The 26,751-nt window shown below is 34.2% G+C and overlaps 1 protein-coding gene across 3 annotated transcripts in view; it reads right to left on the bottom strand.

The window, feature by feature from the left end:
* Window positions 1-26,751, bottom strand: part of FSTL5 (follistatin like 5) — a gene marked incomplete at both ends in the record, with an annotated part of 468,907 nt that overhangs the window by 324,344 nt on the left and 117,812 nt on the right. For all 3 annotated transcript variants that reach the window (XM_084246222.1, XM_084246223.1, XM_084246224.1), the window contains one exon: window positions 1,017-1,265. In XM_084246222.1, coding sequence (XP_084102348.1) covers window positions 1,017-1,265 — 249 coding nt within the window. The remainder of the gene's footprint in view (window positions 1-1,016; window positions 1,266-26,751) is intronic.

Here is a 26,751-nt window from a genome sequence, read left to right as displayed (position 1 = left end):
CGTCATTTGAAAAGTTGTGTGAATCAATTTTATTACATAGGAAATATTTTATTCTACTAAGCTTGAAAAATTTAAGTTATTTTATCTTTCAAGTGAATAAATAAAATTTAGTAGCATTATATTGTGACCATAGCCTTAAGCTAAGAATTAAAATATCAAACATGTTTTCAAGAGTATATATATTTCAGAACCATTCTAAACAAGAGGAACATGGAACCCATCGAAGATCAGAAAATCAGGTTCATCACTGCCCTCTTTGAATGATGGAAGTTCTACATATTTAACACTTTAGAATTTCAACTTGGCTTATATTTATTAATAAGAAAATATCCCCACCATTATAAACAGACAAACAGCAAATATATTTATAAAAAATGTATTAAAGTTTTTTATATAGCACTTTAAAATAATTTGTCAATTTACTAATAGAGCAATACATTTCCACAATAGCGATTTCAAGCACTATAAAAGTGAATACTGATATTTTTCATTTTCAAATTGTTGTCATCTGAGATTACTCACTGAGTTTAGCATGAGTCCTTTATAGTCATTTCTGTGGGCACTCATTCATAATTTGAATGATGCAGTGCAAATTAAAAGCATTGTTCTTATTCAAGAAGAAATGAGATTTTATCACAGCATGGCTTGGCATTCAACTATTCCCTTAGTTCCACTCCAGGTGATAGTCTCTGAATGGATTTCGCCTATTGACTGAATTGGACACCCTGTGTCCCTAAGATAATGCTAGATTGAGAAGCCATATGGTGCAATACTGTGAGCTATATTAAATTTTGAGTCATGTATTGGCCAACTTTATTCCCATAAATGAATACCAGGAATCTATCAATGTAAATTTATATACCCTTGCTGCTTATTGGCGTAATGAAGTCCACCTTTTTACTATTCCCTTTTTGGGCACTTTGCTGACATAAAATCATGCTAGAGTTAGACTGAAATGCACTTGTTGGGAAAAAAAAAACAGGGAGGGTGATACTTGAGGTTCACCCTGTGCTTACCTTTAAAGAAGCAGTCTTCATTGTGGACAATGGTAATCTTTTGTTTTTTCAGGCAAGCAGCTCTGTGCACTTCACAGTGGTTTTCATAGAATTCTCCATCAGAGCCACACACAGGTTTGTAGTGTGGTTTGCAATGGTCCATGCATACACATTCTGCCTGACCGGTCTCTCTGCTGATAACACAATGCCTTCCCAAACCACAGTATTTATTTTCACAAGATCCCAAAGGGCCATCCTGTATCAGGAACCCTAAAAATAAATAACATAAAATCAGTTGAATGCATATGTGCCAATAACACATATATGCATGACAAATTTCATATAAAAATAAAAAGACAAACAGATATATAGCATAAGCTTTGTTCTCAGTAGAGAAGTGATTATATCAAAACTGCAGATGAATGTTTTCAAAAACCTCAACATTTTTCCTCCTTTATCCTCTTCAGCTTGAACTCTCTTATCCCTCCCCATTGAATAATGTGGTCCTTAAGGACAAGTTCTCTGAATTTAAACTGACAAGCTCAGGGCTCAGCTCTACCACTTGTCAGCTATATGCTCTTAGATAAATCAAGTTTTTTATGTCAAACTATTCTATCCATAATATAAGGATAATGGTATATGGTATAGACCATCTCCTAGAGTCGTACAAAACATTAAATGTATCTCTGGCACATAGTTGATGTTTAATAAATGCAATAGTTTATACTAACAGAATTCTGGATAGGAAAAAGGAAACATGTATATAAAGTAGTAATAGGAGATAGGAATGAAAGATAGTATCTTGAAAACTTTTTTTTTCAGGTACTTATCTATTTTTTTTATATTCCCCATACAATTGCAATCCCCCCATTCTGACCCCAATCCCTCCCCTCCCGCCCCCCACCCCCCAAAAAGTGTCTCTGGTTCATAGTTTTTGTTGATTCTCACAACTATCCTTTCTTGTTTTAATCTTTGCCACTAGACAATTACTGTCGTATTCCAGGACTAAATGAACAAATCATGAATAATTCAACTTTTTGGTACTTATTCAATGTAACAAACTCCAATAGCATCCAAAAAACATACTGGACCCAATAGTCTTGCACTGAAACCAAACTAAGCAACTTCAATACCTATGCTTTTTTTTCTTTACCAATTTTATTGATAAGCAATTAATATACATATCACTGTACAAGTATAAGATTTACAGTAGGATGGTTTGATTATCATATATTCTGACCCCTATGCTTTTGATAGCAGATGGACTTTTGTCTTTCCAGAACTTTATGTGTGTGGAAAGTAAAAAAAGTGCCATCAAACTGAGTGTACACAATAAGAGAGAGATGGAGATATGGATACATAATAGCAACATATATAAAAAGCTATATGTGTATATACATGCATGTGTATGTATATATATTTACTATGAGTAAGACCTTTATGTTACATTTCAATAAAAAGGAAAAATTTCAGAGGTTATACATTTACAGTAAATGTCTTAGTGAATATTTTCAGATTTTTCATTTAAAACCATTTCTCTACATAATGGCATAATAATTAAGAATACAGAGCATTATTATTACTGATACTATTACTATAGCTTAGAAAGTAATTTTCACAAGGACAAGCATATACAAGTGAAAGATGATGTAAATTATCCAATTGGATATCAATCCAATACTATATGATATTCATATAGTACCTTTCATATACATGCATGCTTCCAAGTAGAATTTAGCACTACTAAAATCAACAAAAACACCAACACTCTCATCTTGTAATTAAAAAATAGCATTTATTTTTGTAAGAATTTTAAAGTGAAACTAATCTAAATATTTGTATTTTTTGATACTACACTCCAATTGAGTTGAGAAAGCAGTCCATAAAATTAAAAAAAAGAAAACCCAAAAGACTTTCTAATTCATTAGAAAGACAATACAATTTATCTAACAATATGTAGTGCTATTATAAATATATGATAACTTATTGATATATTTTAGTAAAGTTTGGAAAATTAATGCATCAGTTCTTGAAGTTTGGCATGTATCTGAATAGCCTAAGAAGTTGTCAAAACATATTCTGCCTCCAATCTACTTAATTTCTGATTCAGTAGATCTAAAGTATAGCTCAAAATTTTATATTTCAAAGTTTCCAGGTGATGCTGGTATTGTCATTCTAAGATCACACAAAAGAATCTTTGACTTACAGAATTCTTTGCTTATAATTAAGATACAAAACTGGGCCTCCCTGGTGGTGCAAGGGGTTAAGATGCAACGTGTGAAGCTGTCTACACCCACTGCAGCACAAGTTTGATTCTGGCCAGGGAGCTACCCACATGGTGCAGCAGACCTCTAATGTGTCCCCCCACTGTTGCTCCCCTCAGCTGTGAATTTCAGTAGATCTGCGTGTTCTGCTCCCCACTCTGTCTCTGGTGAATCCTCTCACCCTCCCGCGCAACTGGCCTGTACCCCTGTTCTTGTATGCAAAAGAAAATAAATCTAAAATAAAAGATACAAAAATACAGAAACTATAATATAAAATGATAACTAACCAGTTTGGAAATTTATTTCTTTTCCTTATGCCAATATACGTGCTCTTTGTTGATTTAAGGGTCCAATTGGAATGACCATTAACACAGGAATTTGACTCACAAATTTGTATTTTTTATAATTGTAAACCTTATACTTTCTTTACTATCCTACTATCCCTGCTAGAAGGAGCCTAAGATTTATCAAAACATATATTTTTTCATTATTAAAAAATGTTTCAAGCTTGCCATCTAACCATTTTATATTTTAGTAACAAACCGAGGTCACTAATTGAATCAGTACAATTTCCCTTTTGGAGAAGAAGAAATGATCTACAATAAATTAGGTCATTTCTGATATATCTAGCTTGATATGTATCTTTCTCAGACACTCCCTCTTAATTTTTTTTTCTCTTAAAGCCTGTACTCCAGTTTAGAGTATTAGAATATTGGCCATTTTTGAGAAGTTAACAAACTATTTTACACTAGTTAGAAGCTGTGTGTTGCATGTAGCTGCTACAATTAAAGGGAATTTAATTAATTCATATGCAATCCAAAAGAAAGCTCATATTATGTAAATGAATAGCAAGAACATATCCTTTTTTGACAGTAATCATCCATGACTAATGCTGAACTTAAGTTTCAGCAAAGATAAAATCAATTTAATCTGATCAACATGTCAAAGATTTCTTTTAAGTACATACAGTCAGATAACACAGTAAATTAATTTTATCCAAAAACTTACATCCTGCTATCTCATAACTTGATAAAATAACATTTATTCTCTAAATGTACTTTATATTTTACAAGTGTATTACTTCATAATTCCTATGCCTCCGGAGCATAACAAAAATTCCTCAAATTAAAAACAAACAAAGCTGAAACATTAAAAGATTAAAGACACCAAGTCATAAAGCAAAATAATTCTATGTAATTCTAAGCATGATATCTTTAGTTTCTCAATCATGATTTGATTTTCTTCAACTGATTTATACAATATATACTTTATCAGACTGATATATCAGGTGCTATAATATAGAGCAAATCTATTTGAAATAAACTAATAAATTGCAATTTTTAATGTCCAAAGTACAATTTTAGTGGTAATAGGACATATAAAAAGAGTAGTCATTGATTATATTTTAAGAGACGTACAAAGAACAGTAAGTATTTGAGTGTAACTAAAAAGATAAACAAAAATCTAGGGTCACACTTAAGAGCATAAAGGAAAATGAGATAAATAATATGTGAGAAGACATCACAGACAATGAATCATGTCATATAAAATATGTGTTTGAAGAAAAGGTTAGTTGTTCACAAGGCTGATATAGGAATAAACTGTATGACTGAAAAGTGATGATGGATTTTTAAAAAGCAATAGCAAGGGAAGGAAGAACCATATTTTGAAGAGTTAAATACCTTTAACATTGTAGTGGAACACAGTATAGTTGAGTCAGGTGCAAAATATTTTGAGGTGCTGGGTTCTAAATATATAAATTATTAGAGTATTAAATATAATTTTAACTTTCATTTGCAAAAATAACTGATTTGGAGGAAGGAACAAGATTATAGTCTTTGCTTTTCCATTATATATTTGTCTGCTTCAGCCAGGCTGCAATCTCTTTGGGTCTTACATTCAAATGTCAAAATAAGGGAACTAATAAATCATCTTTAGCTTTACTTTAATCTAAATAGTCCTTTCATTTAATAATGTTTTACAAAGCAGTTTCTTATAAAAGCTAATGTCTGACAAATATACTTAGTAAGTTTTCTCTAGAAGACCTAACATTAAATCTACCACTGCATAGCATAATCAAAAATTTAATTTTCTATTTTGAATACTTATATACTCTAGAAACAGCCCCAGCTATACATTATTTTAAACTTAGATTTTCTTAATTGTTCTAGTTTCGAAAATTTTGTCAGTATTTATTTAAATTCTGGAATCATAATAACCATTAGAAAAATGGAGATTTTGAGATCAAAGTTCCTTTTTTTGTGTGGGACCCTCGCTGGCGGCCAGGGAACAAACCTGAGCTGCAGCGGCTGAGGGCAGCTTCGCAACCCAGTGCTTAACCGCTGCGACACCAGGGGAGGCCCCAGAGTTCTTTATTTTCATTCCAATTGTGACTGCAAGTATGATTTTAAGCAAATTAGTTAAAATTGCTGAACCTCCATTTTCTATTCTAACAAGAACATAGAATAAAGTATACAAGTAGTCAAATATATAAATAAGATAGAAATAGTTCTCAGCATAATATACTTGCTGAAAGGATTATGTGAGAAGATAAAGTGAGAGTCCACGGCATAGAATGTGTTTAAGAAATACAGTTATTTAGAATTATCACTTAGTATGATTTTGTATAAAGAATCTGTTGACTTCAAATCACTGGGATAAATTGAAAATGATCTTTGTCAGTGTCAGTGTGGAGAGATAAAATGTAAAACAGTGTTCAAAGGACTGTGATTAAAACAGTGCCAAAGACAGTGCCAAGGCTGGCAGGCAGGTCACTTTGTGAGTTCTCACTTGTGGGATTGTGAAAGGAGTTTCTAAGGTCACAAGTGACCGGCTGCTCAGCCCAGATAGTGCCCACAGTATCTAGTCGTCCAAAACAAAGTTCACTCATGCAAGATGGTGCCATCCCTTCCAAGAGGGCCTGGACATGGGGCCAAATTTCAACTCAAGGTGGCAGCCAGAGGTGCAGGCCACTGAGGTGGCACTACAGCAGCCAGGAACACCACCGAAAGGCTGGCTGGCCAGCATCAGACACCAGACCAGACAGTTCCAGAGGCCATAGCACCAGGAGGCTGCTGGAGAATCACAAATGGTAGCAGTTCTGAGAGGTAGCTGGACACAGCTCAGCAGAGCCCACGTTGCCAGAGCACAGGACTAGTGAGACAGCTCCAAGAGAGAACAGACCCAGGCCCACCACCACAGGCTAATGGTGCCGGCAGTCAGTGATGTTGGAGGCAGGGCCTGAAGCAGAAGAAGCAGTTGGGCTGCTTCCCGGATGTCTGGACAAGTCTGTCCAAGAAGCTTTCTCCAGGAGAACGTCCTGATGAGTCTGAATCCCAAAGTTTAAATGAGTCATAACCCTCTGGAATCTCTCTTATATCCCCTGCCTGTCAAGCCTGATTTACTAGTTACCATCCTGACTAATTGGAGTAGTTAAAACCAATTAGCTTGATCCATTTTAGAGTCCATATCCAAAGGTTAAACACTGGCCTGCAATATTCAGACATGACCTACAGTGAGGCCTGGGCAGGCTCCTTGGCTGTGCACACAGGGAATCCAGGGACAGGGATGACACTCATTCCTGAGCTTCTGCCACAGGAGCCACTGGGCTTGGCAACCGACTGCATGTTCCTCAGCCCTTCAACCAATTTATGCCCCATGTCAGTGGCAGCCTTGTGGCCCTTTTTAACTAGACCATAGTGATGGACTGTGGGTGCTTTGGTGGCAGCTGCACTATGTTAACAGCATTAAAAGGGGGAATCTCATACTCAAAATTTTATGATGTAAACCTCTATTACTGCAATAAAAAAATAAAAATAACCCTGACAACTCTAGTTTTATTATGTCCATTGAAAACATATTTATAGGAATGATGAAAAGTGTTTTCCAATAAAACACCTAAAATCTTCAAGAGTATTCACTACCCAAGAAATTGCTTCATCTGCAAAAAAAGGAAAAGGCTCATAGTTAAATAATTATATATTTTAATTTAGAAATAAGTATAATATTTTAGCGACATTTTACTATCCACATATGGCAAGTGGTGAAATTCTTAAGTAAATCAAAAATACATTTTCCTGTTGCACATGTTAAGCTAACATACCACCATCAGTCCTCCCAAACTCCATGGCAAGTTACACTTGAAGTAAATATTTCAGTGTCTGCGGAGAACTAAGCATACTGTAATTTGTCATGAGCTTTCATTACTGGGATGTGCCTTTCCTGCTACTACTTTGTGAAGTCAGTCAAAACAAGGTTGCCTGACACTAAGTCCGCCCAGTGTGCCACTACGGAAGAGAGTTTGAATGGTTACATTTCTTTAGGCCACTGAATTCCCCAATTCCCTTTCTCTTATTTTAGACAGACTTCTACAAGCATCTTCATATAAATCCGCAATCAGATTTATTTTCAAAAGATGTAAATATGACAAAGATAAGGCAAAAGGTAAAGGCACATGCATCCAGTTATAATTCCTGCTGAATGCAAAGTGCAGATGATTGTTAATGTGCCATTTTACAAAATTAGATGTTTTGAGGTCACTAACATGTCAATATTACTCTAATGATCACCAGTGCAGGAGATTGAAGAGCTGAGGATACATTCTCAAAACTTTTTTAAACTTCAACTTTCAACTTGGATTACAAAGAATACAAATTTTTTCCTAATCATTAATTTTATCCTTTACAAGCCTCATCTAGAGCTGAGATTTTTGCACTAACTTAAGAGGCAGTGAGAACAGGTGCTAGCTTTTAAGGACATACCTGAATAAAGCAATGCTATTTTCGTTTCAGTCTCTTGCTCTTGCTCTTTTCCCTATTTTCTTTCCTTTTTCTTTCTTTCTTTCTTTTTTTTTTGGTAGACTGTGAATGCACTATTCATAACACCCTCAAAATAAAGGGTATGATGATTAAAAACTAAAAGTCCCATTAAGTACTTAGAGTAGTGATTATGGTTACCAGGAAAAAATGCTTTCATTACCTGTGTTATTTATTTAATTCAACTAAGTGTAGGAGGTCAAGGAAATCTCACTTATAATAGTTTCCATTAGTAGCTAGAAATGCATTGATATTATAAATTGTTGGTAGGTAGGTAGATTATAAATAGATTTCAGATAAATATATTGTTTTAAACCTATAGTAGGTGGTTATGGTTACTAAAAGCAATATATCTGTTCTGAAATGTATTACTTCAGTAAAGGTTTTGAATGATATTAAAATAAAGAAAAATGTAGTTCCTAGCACTCTTCTCTGTGAATGATGATGATCTATATAATAAGAAAATAAATCAATTAGCAGACATAAAAGTATTTTATTTAATATAACTATGAAATGAGAATAAGGACAAATGAAAAATCATCTATGACACAAACTATTTGAATCTTTGGAATAAATCCAAAGTTCAAAAACAGCTTTCTCATTAAGATTTAAATCAGTAGATGGATTCATCTCAAATAATATAGATACTTCACACAATGGTAAAAATATTAAATGGCCAAGTAAAAATGTTAAAGATCAAACATTGTATTAGAAGGGTTGATTTGACTAGGTAATCTTCAGATTTATTTTAATGCTAATGGTGAGAGCCAGGCCAGTCATATAGCACATAAAGAACTGAGAGAGAAATGAAGACCTAGCAACGAAATTATTTCAATATGCTAAATTTCTTTTGAAAAATCATTTTTATAAGCTATTTTAATGCCTTAATTTTTACATTTTAAATAAACAGACTTTCTTGTCAGAACAATTTTAAGTTTACAGCAAAATTAATTGGAAAATACAGTGAGTTCCATAATGCAGCCAAAAGACAAATATTTTACTCATTTACTGATATCTTAGAGTAGTCAAAACAATAAAAGTCATAAAGTAGGAATGTAATTGATAGGAACTGGGGTAGGGGCAAGGAATAGGGAGTTATTGTTTAATGGGTGTAGAGTTTCAGTTTTGCATGGTAGAGAATTATGGCAAACTCTGAAGAATGGTGATGGTTGCACATGAACAGGAATGCACTAATACTACTGAGCAATAATTTAAAAATGCTTAGTTTTTATGTAAACTTTATCACAATCAAAAATTGTGATAAGCACACAGAGTTCCCATATATCCCCTTTTCCCTAAGAGATTTTTTTTTCTCTCTCTACAAATAATCTAACATCAGTGTGGTACATTGGTTATACATTTATCAGCACTGACCCACCATTATCCGCCAAATTCAGTAGTATGCATTAGAGTTCTTTCTGTTCATTCCATTCACCCATCCCTCTTTTTATTTGAACACCTGCAACCACTAATATTTTCACTGTCTCTGAGTTTCCATTTTTCCAGAATGTCCACTCATTGGAATCAGATAGTATATGGTATATTCAGATTGCTATATTTCATTTATCAATGTGCCTGTAAGATTCCTCTACATCTATCCATGACTTGATAACTGATTTCTTTTTAGCCCCGGAGAATATACCATTGTCAGGATGTATCACAGCTTTTTTATCCATCCTCCTACTGAAAGACATCTTAGTTGCTTCCAAGTTTTGGCAATAATAAAATAAAACTGCTACAAACACCCATGTGTAGGTTTATTGTGTACATAATTTTCCAATTTGTTCAGTTAAATACCAAAAAGCACAATTTAGTTTTGTAAGAAAGTTTCACACTTGTTTCCAAAGTGACTGTAACATTATGTATTCCACTGAGTTATGAATGAGAATTTCTCCTACTTTGTCCACACCAGCATTCGCTCGAGTCAGAGTCAGTGTTTTTCTGATTTTCACCAATAGGTACTAGTGGTATCTCACTGCTTTAATTTACATTTCCCTAATTAGGTATGATGTTGGTCATCTTTTCATTTGCATATCCGTTAAATCTGTATCATCTTTGGTAAGCTCAATCTTCAGCTATTTTCCCCTTTTTTATTTGGTATTCCTTTAGAGTTGAGGTTTAAGAGTTCTTTATATATTTTTGATAATTATCCTTTATCAGATAAATCTTTTGTAATTTTTTTTTTCCCCAATCTATGGCTTATCTTCTCAAGTGCTTGTCAGTATCTTTCCCAGAGGAGATTTAAATTTTAATGTTTCAAGAAATTGTCAATTTTTGTTTATGGATTTTAATTTGGTTGCAACTAAAGTGTCACTAGCAAAGCAAAAGAAACCTAGATGTTTTTTCATGTTATCATCCTAGAATTTCATAGTTTTGCATGCCTATCTAAGTTTGTGATCCATTTGCATTACATTACATTTTTGTGAAGGCTATAAGATTTTTTTTTTTTTACAAGTGGCTATGCAGTATTTCTAGCACTAATTGCTGAAAAAAACTATTCTTCTTCTCTGAATTGCCATTACACTTTTGTAAAAGATCAGTTGACCATAATTGTCAAGATCTATATCTGGGCTCTCTATTCTGTTCAATTGGTCTTTTTTGTCTAATTCTTTCTCTAATACCCTCACTGTCTTGATTATTGTAGTTTCAAAGTAAATCCTAGGTCTGGTAATCTCAGGCCTCTGACTTTATTCTCCATCAATATTGTTTTGGCTAACCTGGGTCTTTGGCTTCTTCATATAAACTTCAGAATCTGTTTGTCAATATCTATAAAGTCAGTGGCTGGGATTTTCAGTCAAAAATATTCACTTTTATAAAATCTAATACAGAATGTAGGTAATGCAATAACTTTAAAATTTGTCAATGTACATTGTAGAAAAATATACTCATAAATGATCCTAGCTACTACTTTAGAGGATATAAGTATGAATATGTGTGTTTGTGAATAAATTTCAGGATAGGTCTTCTCAATTGCTGTTTTTTTTTTTAATTTAGTTAAACTTGGAAATCATTGCCTAGAGAAAACTGTATGGAACAGTCCACTATGGATGGAGTCCCAGATAGCCTCAGGTATACACTAAAGGAAAAGTGAAATTCAGGATTGTCACAAAGAAATAGAGAAAATGATGTCATATTTCAACCTGAAAAATGTATATTTGATAAGTGAATGGTTCTACTCACTGCACCTTTTCTTTATATTGTGTACATTAGAAACAATGACAAAGCTGTTTCAGTCTTCTATAATGCTATCATAAGGTGAATTTATTGGAAATATCCTTTAAGTGTGTGAGTACTTCTGGCTCTGAGCCTTAACCAGCCATGCAGTGGTCAGTATGTAAAGTAGTGTCTGTAGAATTTGGCAGCTATCAAATTTGTGTAAAATAATTCCCTGCTGTGTAATTTTAAACTATAAACATGTCATTACCTAGACAGAATTTAAGAAATATATACAATTGGCTTTTCTGAACTAGTATAAGTCAATCCTAGCACAGTTGAATTCTTATCAGTGACATCAAATTGAAAAAGTCAATGATTAACACATTTTATCGAAGAAATATGTTTTTAGAACATTATTTCATTCATTTATTGTACAAAATTTGAGCAGTTACCATTTGCAAATAAGAGGACTTTCTAAGAATCAACATATTACCATAGCTGAGAAACTATAGCTCTTCACTTCAATCTCAGTAATCTTTGAGGCTTGTTTTCCCTCTTTTGAGGATAAAGGACAGAATTCAAATATGTTAATTACACCAATCTGTGTAGTTGTGTTATTTTTCTTCAATATTCAGTCATTTCATATTGAAGACTAGAAAGGTAAGATTATTCCACTCCTCAGAGTAACAGTTCAAGTTGTAAGTCAATATATGGGGCAGGTAATATAAGTTAGAAAGAGTTGAAGGAATTCTTAACTAATATTCTGAATATCCTTGAATAATAAACAGTAATCACAAGAATGAGGAATTGGTTATGGATTCAAATGAACTTATTGCATGCGGTAGAAGGGTATGAAAGGATTAAAAGCTGAAGCAACTAGAAAGTACTAGACACAGGGTAAAAGGAATGGGCTTCAAATAGGGAAACAGGGCAAAAGTTCCTGAATTCTTGCATGGTAAGTAATTTAATATTATATGTAGGAATTAAGTCCAACATAGCCTTTTCAACTGAAATGCCAATCTACTGTGACATTTCTCTAATGTATGAAAATAAGAAATTCTGTTTCTCTCCTCCCCAGTGACAGGAAACCTTTCTTTTAATGCAAAATTGATAAAATCTAGTTTCTTTTTTAAAAATACATGGTTTTATTTTTATAAGTAGTGATAATTATCTGCCTTGTCTGAAAATTAAACTCTATATAACAGAAATATAGTATTAATATCTTAAAACTAACTCTCCTAACAAAAAAGTATTACTATATTGGAATTTTTAATACATTGATTTATATAAAATCCCTTTTGACCTAGATCACACTGAAGTCTCTTGGTCTGTGCTTTTCTTTATATAACTCTAATCTGTAATTCGTTAAGTATTTTGGTTTTGACCCATATCATTGTGTTTATTATTTTCTACTTTCTGAAAAGCCAATTTGATTATTTAACATATTTAGTGTTCATGTCTTCTGCATATTTAGAAATTTATTTCTCAAAAAATGAAATTGATATTTTTAATTCATCACTTAAACAAAATGAAAAATTTCCAGGTATTTTTAAAGTTAATTTTATCAGTTAATTCAATTGTTTATTTAGCATCTGAATATGTTCATTGTGGTTTTCTTCACATCATGGGCTTTGGGTTACTTTCAACTTTCCCTGCAAGTTACAAAACAAAACAGTACATTGCACTATAGTGTGTAGGGGAACATTTCTGTTGTTATAAATGATTTAATTTGCATATGATAATCTTCTCTATATACACCTTTAAATCATGCATAATTTGCTGAGATAATGACAATGTTTTTCTATTTTTATATTGCTGCTATTTGGATATGGAAGATTCAGTGTAAATTTAGAAGTTATTTTATGATCTGGCATCTCATTCTCCTTACTCTGCCAACATAGCTGGCAAGGATGCACTTTTCCAAGGCTCCTCTCATGCCTTTCAGGCTCCAGGGCCACACAGGATCCCACTGGACTGATACATTCATGAAGTTTATGACTTGGAGACTATCTTTGTTTCATTCCTTTACTCATCTCCCATTTTCTCCTTCTTGGGTATAGAAATTCAAAAATACTAAATTAAGTACCTAAGTAGGTGAAAAGTATATTAAGATGTATACAATGTACTTTGGCTCAATGGGTCTTATATTTCAGTAGGAAAATGAGATAATTGAAACATAAATGTTTTACAAGGTGAAAAAGAACTTATCACATGGGAAATATACTGTGCACTTGAAGGAGAAATATTTATTTTGTGGGAAAATAATAAACATCTTCCTAATAAGAAGTAAGATTTGACCAGGGATTTAAAAAAATATATAAAAGGTTACAATTTAGCCAGACAGAAATTAGTTAGTAAAGGAAGAACATAGAAAGACAGCATAGCAGTATACCATGTCTCATGAAGCTTGACTCTACTATCAGTTTCACATTATCTTTACAAGTGAATTCGGAATGATAATTTTTGAAGTTGGAAAGTAAATCGTTACCATTGACCTAATAGAGGAAAGCTAGCAGAACATACCTTCTTCTAAGTTTATTTTTGAAGAGTATTCACATATTTTCAAAAATGATATAAAAATAGCACCAATGGCATTTTTTTTTTCTTTCTATGCAGTGACTTATTTGAGTAATAGTTCTGAAGTAGAAAAGAATAAGAAATTATACCTCCAAACCAGATATTCTAATAATAATTACCATTTTTTTATATGCTGCCTAAATTTTTCTACAATTTTACTTCATTTTCCAAGAATTTTACTAATTTATTGAAATCCTTTGAAATAGAAGTTGTTCACGACATTACAATTTTTTAAATAATTTATTTTATATAATTCTTACATAATTTTCCATTTTTGCACAATGTATGCATTTTCAACTTGGTTATATTCCCCATGCAATTGCACTCCTCCTTATTTTGACCCTAGTCCTTCCTTTCCCTGCCCCCCATCTCCCATAGTGTGTCTCTGGTTTATAGTTGCTTGTTGAGTTTGATTTTTACTTTGTATTAATTAGTCTTGTTCCTGGTCCCTTATTTAGGTTTTCTAAATTCCTGCTATGAGTGAGATGATCCAGTATTTTTCTTTTTCTTTCTGACTTATTTCGCTGAGCATGATCCCTTCTAGCTCCATCCATGTTGCTGCAAACTGCATGTGTTTATCGTTTTTTGATTGCTAAGTAATATTCCATTGTGTATATGTACCACATCTTCTTGTTCCAGTCATCTATTTTTGGGCATTTGGATTGTTTCCAAAGCTTAGCTATTGTAAATAGTGCTGCTATAAACATAGGGGTGCAGGTGCCCTTTGGAATTAATGTTTCTGTGTCCTTTGGGTAAATACCTAGGAGTGGAATTGCTGGATCAGAATGGCACATATTAAAAAAACTAACAACAACAAATGTTGGCGAGGTTGTGGAGAAAAAGGAACTCTCCTGCATTGCTGGTGGGAGTGCAAACTGATCCAAACACTGTGGAGAGCTGTGTGGAGATTTCTTGACCTACTAAACATAGAGCAGCATTACAGTTAAAGATGCCCTAGGTCCCACAGTCAATAAGGGATGGTACCAGGCTTCAAACTCATGTCTATTTGAAGTATTGATATTAACTGCTACACAATTTTTCTGGGGCTCCATTCCCATGTTTTTCATAATTCTTGTAAACTACAGTACATAGGACATATGTGTTATAGGCAACTGGAAAGGTGAAACTTGAGCTTAGTAGAAAATGTAGACATTTCAATTTGACGGCTATATAATAAAGGGAATGATAGGTGAAGACATGAAGCTGATGAAAGGAAAAAAAAGATATACAAGGTAAAACAAGAAATATAGCAACTTGGGCAGTGAAAAGTTTTTCAAGGGGATTGGGAACACCTATATTCTTAGTCATAAAAGAGTTGGCAACATAAAAACAATCTTATTTCCTCAGTAATGATTAGGAACATTAAACCTATATTCCTGCTGCCTGATTTAAACTCTGACTCAAATTGTAACTGATTATGTAATTGTGGAAATTTTCTTAGTTTCTTTTCACATTAGCTTTCTCATCTTCAAAATGGACATGGGAATGCAATTCATCTCAAGTTGTATATATAAAAATCCTTAAAATAGGGGCTTCCCTGGTGGCGAAGGTGGTTGAGCACTGCACTGTGAAGCTGTCTGCAGCCTCTGCAGCGCTGGTTCAATCCCTGCCGGTCAGTGAGGATCCCATATGGCGCAGCAGACCTCTCCTGTCTCACCCGCTGCTCCCCTCAGCAGTGTATTTTGTCAGTCTGCCTGTTCTGTTTCCCGCTCTGTCTCTGGTGAATCCTCTCACCCTCCCACACATCTGGCCTGTACCCGTTCTTGCATAAATAATAAATCTTTTTAAAAAATCCTTAAAATAATACCTGTAGATAATATGTAATGTCAGCTATTACTGTGGGATTTTATTGCTGTTATTGCTTTTACTGTTTTGCTTCATTCTAATTGAAAATATTTAGGGTGCCTCAGTGGTGGGTGTGGTATATATATGTGAATAAGTGGGATGCTCTATTTCTAAAACATATGTAGTTCCCTTAATTAGACAAAATATTTTAAAAAGCCAGTAATTTACTCATTGAAACAACACTTAGCATGATATGTTCCCAAGTTAGCCCACAACTCTACTTAGCCCTTCATGCTTCAATAGTATAGTACACATTGACATTACAGAAAACAATCATTATGTAAAAAATGCTCTTAAACAAATGTAACCAGTAATTTAACTTTGAATCTCATTACCATGAATTGTTGCTGTAAGAAGTTTCCTGTCCACAATGTCAACTTATCATATGATGGAAGGGAAGACTCCTCCAGTTCCTACTTAATGATTTTATTTGGTACAAAAGGTCCAGCTTGGCAGGGCATTTGTAAGGAGGCATATGTGTTCATGTGAGTGTGCATACATATAGACACTATCACACATACATTTTCTTCTTAAGTGTACTTGTGGTTCATGATGGCATATTGAACAGGCAGACATCATTTTGCACACTGTGCTTATACCCTTTCAGACCCCTAATAAAATTATTTTAAAAGTCATATATAAAGATGAGGGGAACTGGAGAATGATAACAAAAAAATATTGGCACCTTGAAAGTATATGGGAAAATGGGAACTATCCTTATGGCCCTGGGGGAACATTATGGTGGATGAAGATGAATACCTTATTTATTGTGCATATTCTCAAGAAAGTACATAAACTACCGATACCAAGCATTCCGGGTAATGAGAGTGGCAGTGATTACTAAAAGAGGGAGAACTAGAGTTCCTTCACTACACAGTCTGAAGGTTACTTCACTCAGGACACCCACAATATAGAATCTGAATAATACTGAATGCTGAGTGCAGTGAAGGATAATTCTTTCTCCCAATGAGTCCCATACCAGCAGCCTGCAAGAATGTTGGGAATCATAGACAATAGTCTTCAGGTATATTTCAAAGAGCCCTTCCTGGGTAATGTTTAACCTATTATTGAGAGTTTCCAAGAATTGATCCACCCAGGTCATCCACAATGAAGTTTACCTTACCCAGTGCTCAAAAATTCTAATCAGTTACTTGCTACCCCTTCTCTTCAATGAAGAGCAGAAACATCTGAGTAAGTTGTCTCATTGACAGAAGCAATGTGAAAGGAGAAAATGCTGGGAGAAAAATACTACAGAAACAAAATAAAACCTGTATTGTTTATAAATAAAATAATCCTTAAATAAGAATTAGAAAAAACCTTATAAAAACAAAGAGCTATTGAAATTAAGAAAAAAAAATTCACAGTTAAAGGAAGTCTGATTTATAAAGTTAAAAATATTAAAGAAAATAAGTGAATAGAAAAAATGTTAACATATAGAAAAGAAAATGCAAAACTCAGACATCCCTTCAAGAAATCCAAAGTCCAAATAATAGAACTTCCAGATGGAGAGGAAAGGAAAGCAGATGGCAGGAAATAATTAATAAAATTATTAAAATATTTCTCAGAACTGAAGAACATGAATTGCCAAACTGAAAGAGTTCACCCAGTGCCCAGTGAAATGAGATAAAATAGACTCACATTAAGGTACATCGATACATCATGAAATTTAAAAATACTGAAAACACTTAGCATAATATGTTCCCAAGTTAGCCCACAACAAAAAGAATTCTCTACAAGTTTCTGAAAATAAAAAGTGAAATGTTAAGTCACACAAAAACCGATTAGGAATCAAAATTGCCTCTGTCTTCTCAACCGCAACAAGGAAGGCAAGGAAGCCATAAAACAGTACAAAACTGGGAAGGAAAAGTGCTTGAAAGTGCTGCTGTCGTCCTAGTGTCCTCCCCACCCCTGATGCTTTGTTCCTAGGACACTTCTTTTCACAGCAGTAAGTATCTCTCCTTCCACTTACTTCTGAGAGCTGGAAGTAGGCAATGGTAAAGTAAGAAGCCAAAACAATATAAAGATCTCTCTCTCTGCCCACATGTGGTACAGTACCTCACACCTGCTTCATGCTACAGCGCTGCTATTGCTGTTTCCCTGGCCTTACTGTGGTTTAGCTGAGATCATAATCTCACCTCCCTAGAACATTTCCACTTTCTTTGTCTAAATTGTATCACTTTTTATTTCCTCTTCTCTAAGAGGTTTTCACTATACCTTTCTTTAAAAAAAAAAAAATGTATCGGGCCTGCTCAGTGGCACAGTGGTTGAGTGCCACGCTACAAAACTGTCTGCAGCCTCTGCAGCACTGGTTCAATTCCCTGCCAGCCAGGGAGAAACCCATATGGCGCAGCAGACCTTTCCTGCCTCGCCCACTGCTCCCTTCAGCAGTGTCTTTGTTCCGTCTGCCTGCTCTTCTCCCTGCTTGGGCTCTGGTGAATTCTCTCACCCTCCCGTGCTTCTGACCTGTACCCCGGTTCTTGTATAAAATAAATAAATAAATCTTAAAAAAAAATTGTATCATTTTTTACTGAAATAACATGAGTTTATGACACTGTACATGATTTAGGGGCATATGCTCACCTCATCAGGTAGATGTTACCACACCATGCCAACCACCTTACCCCGTTTCAGTACTAATATAGATCCTGCCACCACAACTAACACCATTCCTCAGTGTCAATAAACTTTGTTAGAACTCTGTTTTTTTCTCATAATGCTTAAATAAAAGTGTGATTATAGGCTGCTGACTTGAACATTTGTTTAATATTTGTGTCACAAAAGAGCAAAAATATTGTCTGTTACACAATAACTGTATCTCAGGTCCTAGCAGAGTCCTTGATGAATCTTGAGAAGTGAATAATTCAAAACTTAGTATATTAGTTGATATCATACGCAGTAATGATCGTCAAATAATACTACATTGTAACATATTTTTTAAAGTTTTATATATATGTACCAATTATTAAAACAATAGAGTTGGTAAATGCATAGTTACATATTTGGCAAGTATAATTCCTTATAAACCTATAACTTGAGCTCGAAATTTATTACAAAAAAATGTTTCATATGAAACATTGGCCCACATCTTTATCTTTCATAAGTTGTGGTTGATTAAAATATGATACCACTGGTAGTTTACAGTAGTACAATGGGCAGTTATGAAAATTAATATATATATTAGAGACTATAGTTTTCAAAAATATGGCATAGTGAAAGAAGTATGGTAATATATATTATATATCAATATGAATGACCACATTTTGTCTGAACATTATATTTATAATATCCTCTTAATAATTTAATAGTAGCATTCTTATGAATAGGTTATCTTCATTTAAAACTCCATAGAGAGTAGATTATTCTAAAACTTGTTTCCTTTTATTGGTGATATAACTCATAGAAGATTTTCTTGAGGTTAATTTTAATTAACTTATTAATCAATAATTAAATTTCTTTGTTGCTTTATTAATAAACAAAGAGAACAGTTAACAACCTCAAGATATATTTAAAAGATGTAGTCATAGGAAAAAAAGAGTGACATCATTTATTATATAATGTGCACAAAATATAATCATTTTCTATATTGCTATAGCAAATTATTGAAATATTAGCAAAGAAGGATTCAGTTGAAAATAATTTTATTTGCTTAGAATGAATATAATTAAACTTAATACTTTCATCAACTAACCTACAACATAGTCCAAGTATCACAATGAGTTCTTACATTCATACTCTTGTTGATGATGGAGCACCTCTAACTTGAAATTATAATAGAATATTTGTAATATGAGAAGCTGTCTCTTTATTGTTGATATATTATTTTATTTATGCTATTCTCTCCTTACTTAAATACCAAACATCAAGATAAGACTCAATTTCATTTTGAAATGGTTTCAGTAAGTTTTCCTCATTATATTCTTTGGCTGATTTTCATTTAGTTTGTGCGTGGGTTCATTAAGCTGTCTGACACACTTCATAAAAATGACCATGTAATGAGCAGGACTGTACAAGAGGAGTTGATTTTTGTTACTTATGAAAGGGCAGAGTATAGCAATTCTTACTGCCAGCTTGCAGTGCTTGACTCCATTGGGTAGGAAAAAAAAGATGTCATTTCCCATTATTGAACAAGCAGTAACATGAGAAAAATAGTGAATGAGAATGGTTCATTTTAAAGTTATGTGAAAGATGACATCAGCAATAACAGTCCAACAGATAGTTCCAAGGGCCTATTCCTATACAGAAACAAAAAAATTGAGCATAAATTGTGAGAATCAGCTTTATCAGAACTCTGGAAAATAGCCCAATGTTTATAGGAAACAGGAGAGTGCTAAATCTCAAAAAAGACAACTTAAAAGTGAAAACATGCCCTTTGCATTTTCCTTTCCTAAATCATTGCTGGTATCGAAGATTTCAGCCCAAATTTTCAGATATTCTGGTTCTGAAAATTACAATACCGAGGGTGAAAAAAAAATTACCCTAGAGGATTTCAATAGCAGATTTAAGTAAGTAGAAGAAATAATCAGAAAACCTAAGGACTAGTAGAAAGTATCTAGCCTGAAGAGCAAAAATAAAAGAAATGAGAAAATAAATGTCTGTTAGAGCTTTAGGATGCCATTAAGCATTAAAATGTACATGAGAACAATCTGAGGAGGTGACAAGAAAAGGAGGCATAAAGAATATCTGAAAAACTGATGACCAAAATCTTCTCAGAGCTGATAAAAGACTTGAATTAACATATACAATGGAGTCCAGAAAGACAAATACACGTAAGTTCACGAGAATAATAAAACTGGGATTTTCCAAGTTTTCAATACCCCAAAGTGAACATCTTTGGTAGGAAAGGGTTAAAGGTGGTCAGGACATGCCACTCCCATATCTACCAGTGTGGGTTTCAGTCTCTCCAGCCCCCTTTTCCCACTTTCCTAGGGTTCCCCCACCAAAAGGTGCCTTAGACTTACAGCATTTTCAGGTCTCAGTGACCTGGCTTTGGGTCAACCCTGTTTGGCTGGACATTTACCCATGAGTGGATGGATAACTTTGGGCATCTTATTGGCAAACTATTATCCTTTCTTCTCTATGCACACAATTCTATTAAACTATTTCACACTAAGAGTATTCTTTCCTTTTATGCAGGAGATGGCAGAATGTCTTTAGGGTGTACAGATTTCTGGGCCCTAGGGGATGCCTCAGTGTGCCCTCTAACACTAGGAAGAATAAATTTACTAAATAGACATGAAGAATATGGGAAGACCACATACATGTATAGATAAACATTACCACTTTACCACAAGCTTTTTCATCTCCTTTTTTGTTCTACTGAAATTCAATTTGTCTTTCCCAAAGAAACCATTTTACTTTCCCTATAAGAGCCTTTGCTTTTCTTTACCTTTACCCTGCTACACTGGGATATATAAACTGCTAACTTTTTACGACTCAGTTTAACATTTCACGAGTCAACTGCTTCCTGTGTTGGCTCCAGTACGCACAGAATGCATCCCTATAAACTTTTCTCTCTTATTATTATTTTTTGTTTTGTTTTTGATAGTTTGATCTGGCTTACAGAATGTAATTTAAGAACAGTGGATGTGAGATATTTCATAAAGCATTAAAACAAGAATACCTGCACTGTGATTATTGCTAATTTAATTAAGGTAGAGGACACCTACCTCAAGTCCTATTAATTAGTTTTTTCTCTTCCTCTAAGTTGGAGTTCAATGTGAGAGACTGCTAGATGTTTCTTGTATGTGGCTAAGGTATTCTAACACAGAGAAATGGAGGATTTGAAGTGGTGATTGCTTCTACCCAGATTATGGGCAGCTTTCTCCTGAGGGGACTGAGAGTGTGCATGTACATAACTCTGCTTATCTAATGACTCTGTGAATCCTGGTTCCCATCCCAACCTGTAGATCACACAGAGTACTACATCGTGATATCATGCCTTTGGTTGGTTTCACCAGAGAAGCTCAATTCTAAATTGTTTTCCTCTTGTTATTACTTACAACAATTTGAACTGATTCCTGTTCTTACAAATACAACTATAAATAAAAAAAAATGATATTAGTATACCTATGGAGAAAATAATTCTTGGTGTTATACTTTAGATATGTGTGACATTACTGGAGTTCAGTATACAAACAGGCACATAAGATAATTGAAGAGGAATGGTTTATGCCCATTATGCATAATGGATGTGAAATTTTAGAGCACAGATAAGAATGCTCAAGGACTAATGGATTACCTTTTAGCCTTTCTTGTCTAAGCAATTTTGTTCCAAATATGTCACAAAGTCACACATGTTAATTTCTGTTACCATGCCTATGCAGTTACTTAGCTCTGTTTTATATTGTTTTAAAGTTTACCTGCAAATGTTCATAAAAGGCATAATAGTAATTTAGTTTCTACTGAATATTAAAATGCAAATTTTATCATCCAGAGGAACTCTAACTTTATCTTTAGGCAAAATATAGATGACAAGTATGTTAATACATCTTAGCCATAGATATCATATATTTATGCCCACATGAATGGACATAAATATATAGAAAATATACAAGTAGATAAAGATGACTGTGCTTACCAGTATTTTTGCATTTATTTTACTAAAGATTAAATTTTAATATGCAATATGTTTTTTCTTATTTCAACATTGCATTTATTACAAATAGCTAATGATAATTATAGCTGCAAACAAGATTATATTTCAAACAAATCTTGCACGAAAAGAGAGAAAATTTTTTAATGTGGAAATGTTTGTGGACTTTTATGTATTCTCTTGTCGCTTCCCATTTTTTCTCTTATTTAAGAATAAGGGTTTGTGCCTGATGGTATAGGGAACCATAAATCTACTGCCCCAAAATATTTCTTTGGCAAAAATTAGATTTTACAGGAGTTGTTCTGAAGGCTGGATGGAGGTTGTTTTTGAAAAAAAAGATAGTTTCAGGTCAACTGCTGTGAGTATAAACTGGAAAAACTTAATTTTCTTATCCCATTTCAATGAAGAAGGCCGGACTTAAATCTGCATACATTTGTCTACTGTACCTTCACCTGTAACCTCTTCTCGGCCCCGGCCACACCAATTCTTACTGTCTTAATTGAACTTTATAAGGGCATCTGAAGCCACATGGGGAATTGCCTTGTCATACTGGGTCACTCCAGTATATAGATAAGGTACACATTTTATTACTAAATTTCTTTTTGGCTTTGTCTGATGTTTGTTTGATTATTTGCCATCCTAGAAGAAGCAAGAGGGTTATGGAATAATTTCCTTTGCTTACCCACATTGGCATGCATGCAGAAAGATGCTAGTTATTTAATAATTAATGGATTAGAATAGTGGGAAAGAGAAAGGAACAACAGCTACTTGCCTAAGGTATGTGTGAGACTTGGCATAAAAAGATTCCAGTGACGCTGGTAGTTGCCAGAAAATTTAAGATTGACAGAATGATTTTGGGAAAGTGTCAGTGTAGGTTATGAATGGAACTGGCATGAGTTGGGCTTCTTATCTTATAACTGAGAGAAACCACACTCAAACTAGCTGTATACAATAAAGAATATCATCCCTTGTAACCTTGTAATAAGAGTCGAGTTGATTCTGAACTGAGGTATGGTTCTTTTCATGTAATCATGAATCTGTTTTTTTTTTTTTTGTTTGTTTGTTTGTTTTATAACTCTCAAACTGTTTGCCTTGCTTTAGGTCCCATTTTCTGCAATAATCCTTACACTCAGCAGCAAAGATATTACAGACTACTCTAGACTGACATGGGGCTAACCAGCACTTTTTCTCAGAGGAGATACCACTCTTGTGATACCAACCTTTTCAAAATGTTTCTAATTAACTTCTAGTGGCTCAAGTGCCCATTCCTGGATTAATCCAATTATGTAGAAAAAAAGGTGTAATCTGATACATCAGTGGGTAGATAAGCTCTCCCATTCTTCATGGTAAAGCATGGAGCCTTAACATATTGATCTAACCACCAGCCCATGCAGGCAAGAACACACCACCAGGAGAGATCTTCAGCTAAATCTGCATTATCACCCTGTCTCCTTTACCCAATGACTCTTGCCAAAGCCATTTTTTCTGTGCCTCCACTCCAACCCCCAGCCAATAATATTAGATTTTTCCTCTCCCAAACCCTGCTTTCTAAAATGTGCTTCAAGTCCATTTCTTCAGCCATTCAGGAGGTAGATCTGAATCTGGGGCTCCTGCTTCTTGCTGAGCTAGTTTCACATTAAAGTGTTTCCTTTCCTAAACCCTGGTGGCATATCTTTGGCATATATGTGCACCCAGTAGATGAACATTTGAGTTCTCAATAACATTGTTTCTGTTTAGCTCAACTAGTTTATAGAGATTGGGCTATGTGATTTCTCACTTTGAGAATGATTACATTATGCATGTAATGCAAAGACAAGACAAAGTCGTACCAAAAGCAAGTAATTTGTGAGGCATTAAAATTTCTTGGGAAATCTGAGACCTGAGAATGAAGGACTGAAATGGTCTTTAGGAAGGTAAGAATTAATTTCTAATCTCACCCAGTATTATCTTTCTATCTAGATGTATGTTTGAGAATATGATAATTTTTATTATATTTTAGCTTGCCTTGAAGTAGAATTTACATGTTGATATAGATATATATATATAATGTATAAAGATCCATGACTTTTTGATTTGAAGAAACATTGTGTTACAGCAATATACGTTCCAGTTGTACATCCCTGAGAATCAACATGTGTATATGCTACATTAAGATCAACACTAAGTGTGAGATTTATCCTTCACGATAACTTCTGACTAAATCATTTTGTGGTCCATTTTTTTCTGCAAAATTACTGAAATATATTTTGAAATTTTTATCTGTCTCTTTTATAAATCCAAAACACATATTTTATTGTCTTTACACATAATTATTAAAAATATAATACAACTTCATAGAAATGCCTTAATTAGCATAAATCAATTTAATTGTGTAAATAGATAAACATCACCTTTTATAAGATATACAGCCAAATTCACTGATTCCTTTTTAGCTAAAACATAAAATCTTCAAGGCTTTATTGTATTTATTCTTTGCGGGGAATGGGAATATTAGCCCTTTGAGTGAACATTAAATTAAAAATAATCTCAGAAAAATAAGCTTTACCAAGACAGGGTATAATTTTCCAAGTAACTAAGAGTGTTTATGAGTTGTAAGTGGCTAAACAATGAATCCTCTGTTTTTATGTCACAACACCCATCTCGCTAGCTTTAATCAGAGTTTTAGGTACTGTTCTCCTGTCTTTCATTTTTGATAGAAATGACTTTTGACACTTGACAGACACAATCAATACTTCTATTTTTGACCTTATTGAAAAATTGGCCTCAGGGGAACTAGAGATGGAAAGTGAGAGAAGATAAAAATCAGGGAACTAAGGTAGAATAAAATGCAGTATTTATTACAGACTGATCTGAGATCATTAGAAAATAGTTAAACAAATATAATAAGAAATTTTAAAAAAAACACTGCACAGTGATTTTAGTTGGTCTTGAGAAATAGCTGACACTTTTAATTAAGCTTTATTTTGGATATTAGATAGTTTCTATACATAGAAAGTATAAGCAATCATTTCATCTTTAGATTTAATCATTCTTTTGTCCTAATTGTATTATCACCTGGATTTGAAACTAAACATATATATATTTTTTTAATTTATTTATGCCTACAGAGCTGGGGTGTAGACCACAGGTGCAGAGGCTGAGAGGATTCACCAGAGACAGAATAGGGAGCAGAACAGGTGAATCTACTGAAATTACACTGCTGAGGGGAGCAGCAGGTGAGACAAGAGAGGTCTGCTGTGCCATGTGGATTAGCTCCCTGGAGGGAGATCAAACTTGTGCTGCAGTGGCTTCAGAGAGCTTCATAGTGCTGAAACTTAACCCCTTGAGCTACCAGGGAGGCCCTGAAACTATTAAGGTCTTGTTACAGATACACCTCCATTAAGAGGAAGCAACATTTTCCTAGCCCCCACTTATACGTAGTTGTTCTGGATTATAAGTCTCAGTTTGCCCTGAACTGGACTTTCTGAATGGTGGGGGTAGTGGGACACCTGGGAAGAAGCAAGGTAGATATATAAAGGGAGATTTGAAGGGGACTTGGAGAGACACAGAGAGGAGAGACCTAGAGGCACTTGGAAGACACATGAGGGTGAAAGACACATGAAGAGGTTGCTCCTGATCCTTATCAGATTCAGAGTCAATCATTCTCTTGACTTCATGTTGGGTTATGTGTTATATATTGAATTTTTACTCTATCTGTTCCTGCTCACTGGGACCTGCCTAAGCCCTTTCTTGTGGTTCCCTGCTAGAAAATACCTCGAAGTGTAGCAAACATTCCAACCTCAGAAGCTCATTTTCAGGCCAAAGATGCTTGATTGGACATTTGTCCACAAGGAAATAGGTGATTTTCTGAGTTTTAATAGGAATATACTTTCTTTTCTCTATGTATCCCAATTCTATTAAAAATCTGGGCCTCCCCTGGTGGCACAGCGGTTGAGCACTGGGCTGCGATGCTGCCCACAGCCTCTGCAGGCACCAGTTCGATCCCCGGCCACCGGCGAGGGTCCCACATGGCACACAGGCCTCTCCTGCCGTCTGCTACTCCCCTCAGCAGTGTTTCGTCAGTCTGCCTGTTCTGTTCCCCGCTCTGGCTTTGGTGAATTCTCTTACCCTACCGTGCTTCTGACTATACCCAGTGCTTGTATAAATAAATAAATAATTCTTAAAAAAAAAAAAAAAATCTTTCACACTAAGGGTATACTTTGATTGCCATTCAGTACATGTGCCTCTTAACAGTTTGGGGTCACAGGGTATCCCTTGCTAAAAGTCGTAGTTCAAATATTAATTAAATCCATTCATTTACTTAAACAAATAAATAATGCCTAGGCAAGGTACAAGGCTCAGAAATGAAATGATTAAGTTGGTAATTGATAACTCTTATTTTCTATCAGGTCAGGTAACTGAATTTTCACTGTTAACTACTGAAAATATCATTATGCAACTCAAGTTTAGTCATTACCATCATCCTATTAAAAAGTGTCATTTTGTGAAAAACATGACCATGTATGAAA

The sequence above is a fragment of the Talpa europaea genome, assembly GCF_964194135.1.
Source record: "Talpa europaea genome assembly, chromosome: 10".
In the NCBI taxonomy this organism is placed as follows: Eukaryota; Metazoa; Chordata; class Mammalia; order Eulipotyphla; family Talpidae; genus Talpa; species Talpa europaea.
This window is presented reverse-complemented; position numbering and strand designations above follow the sequence as displayed.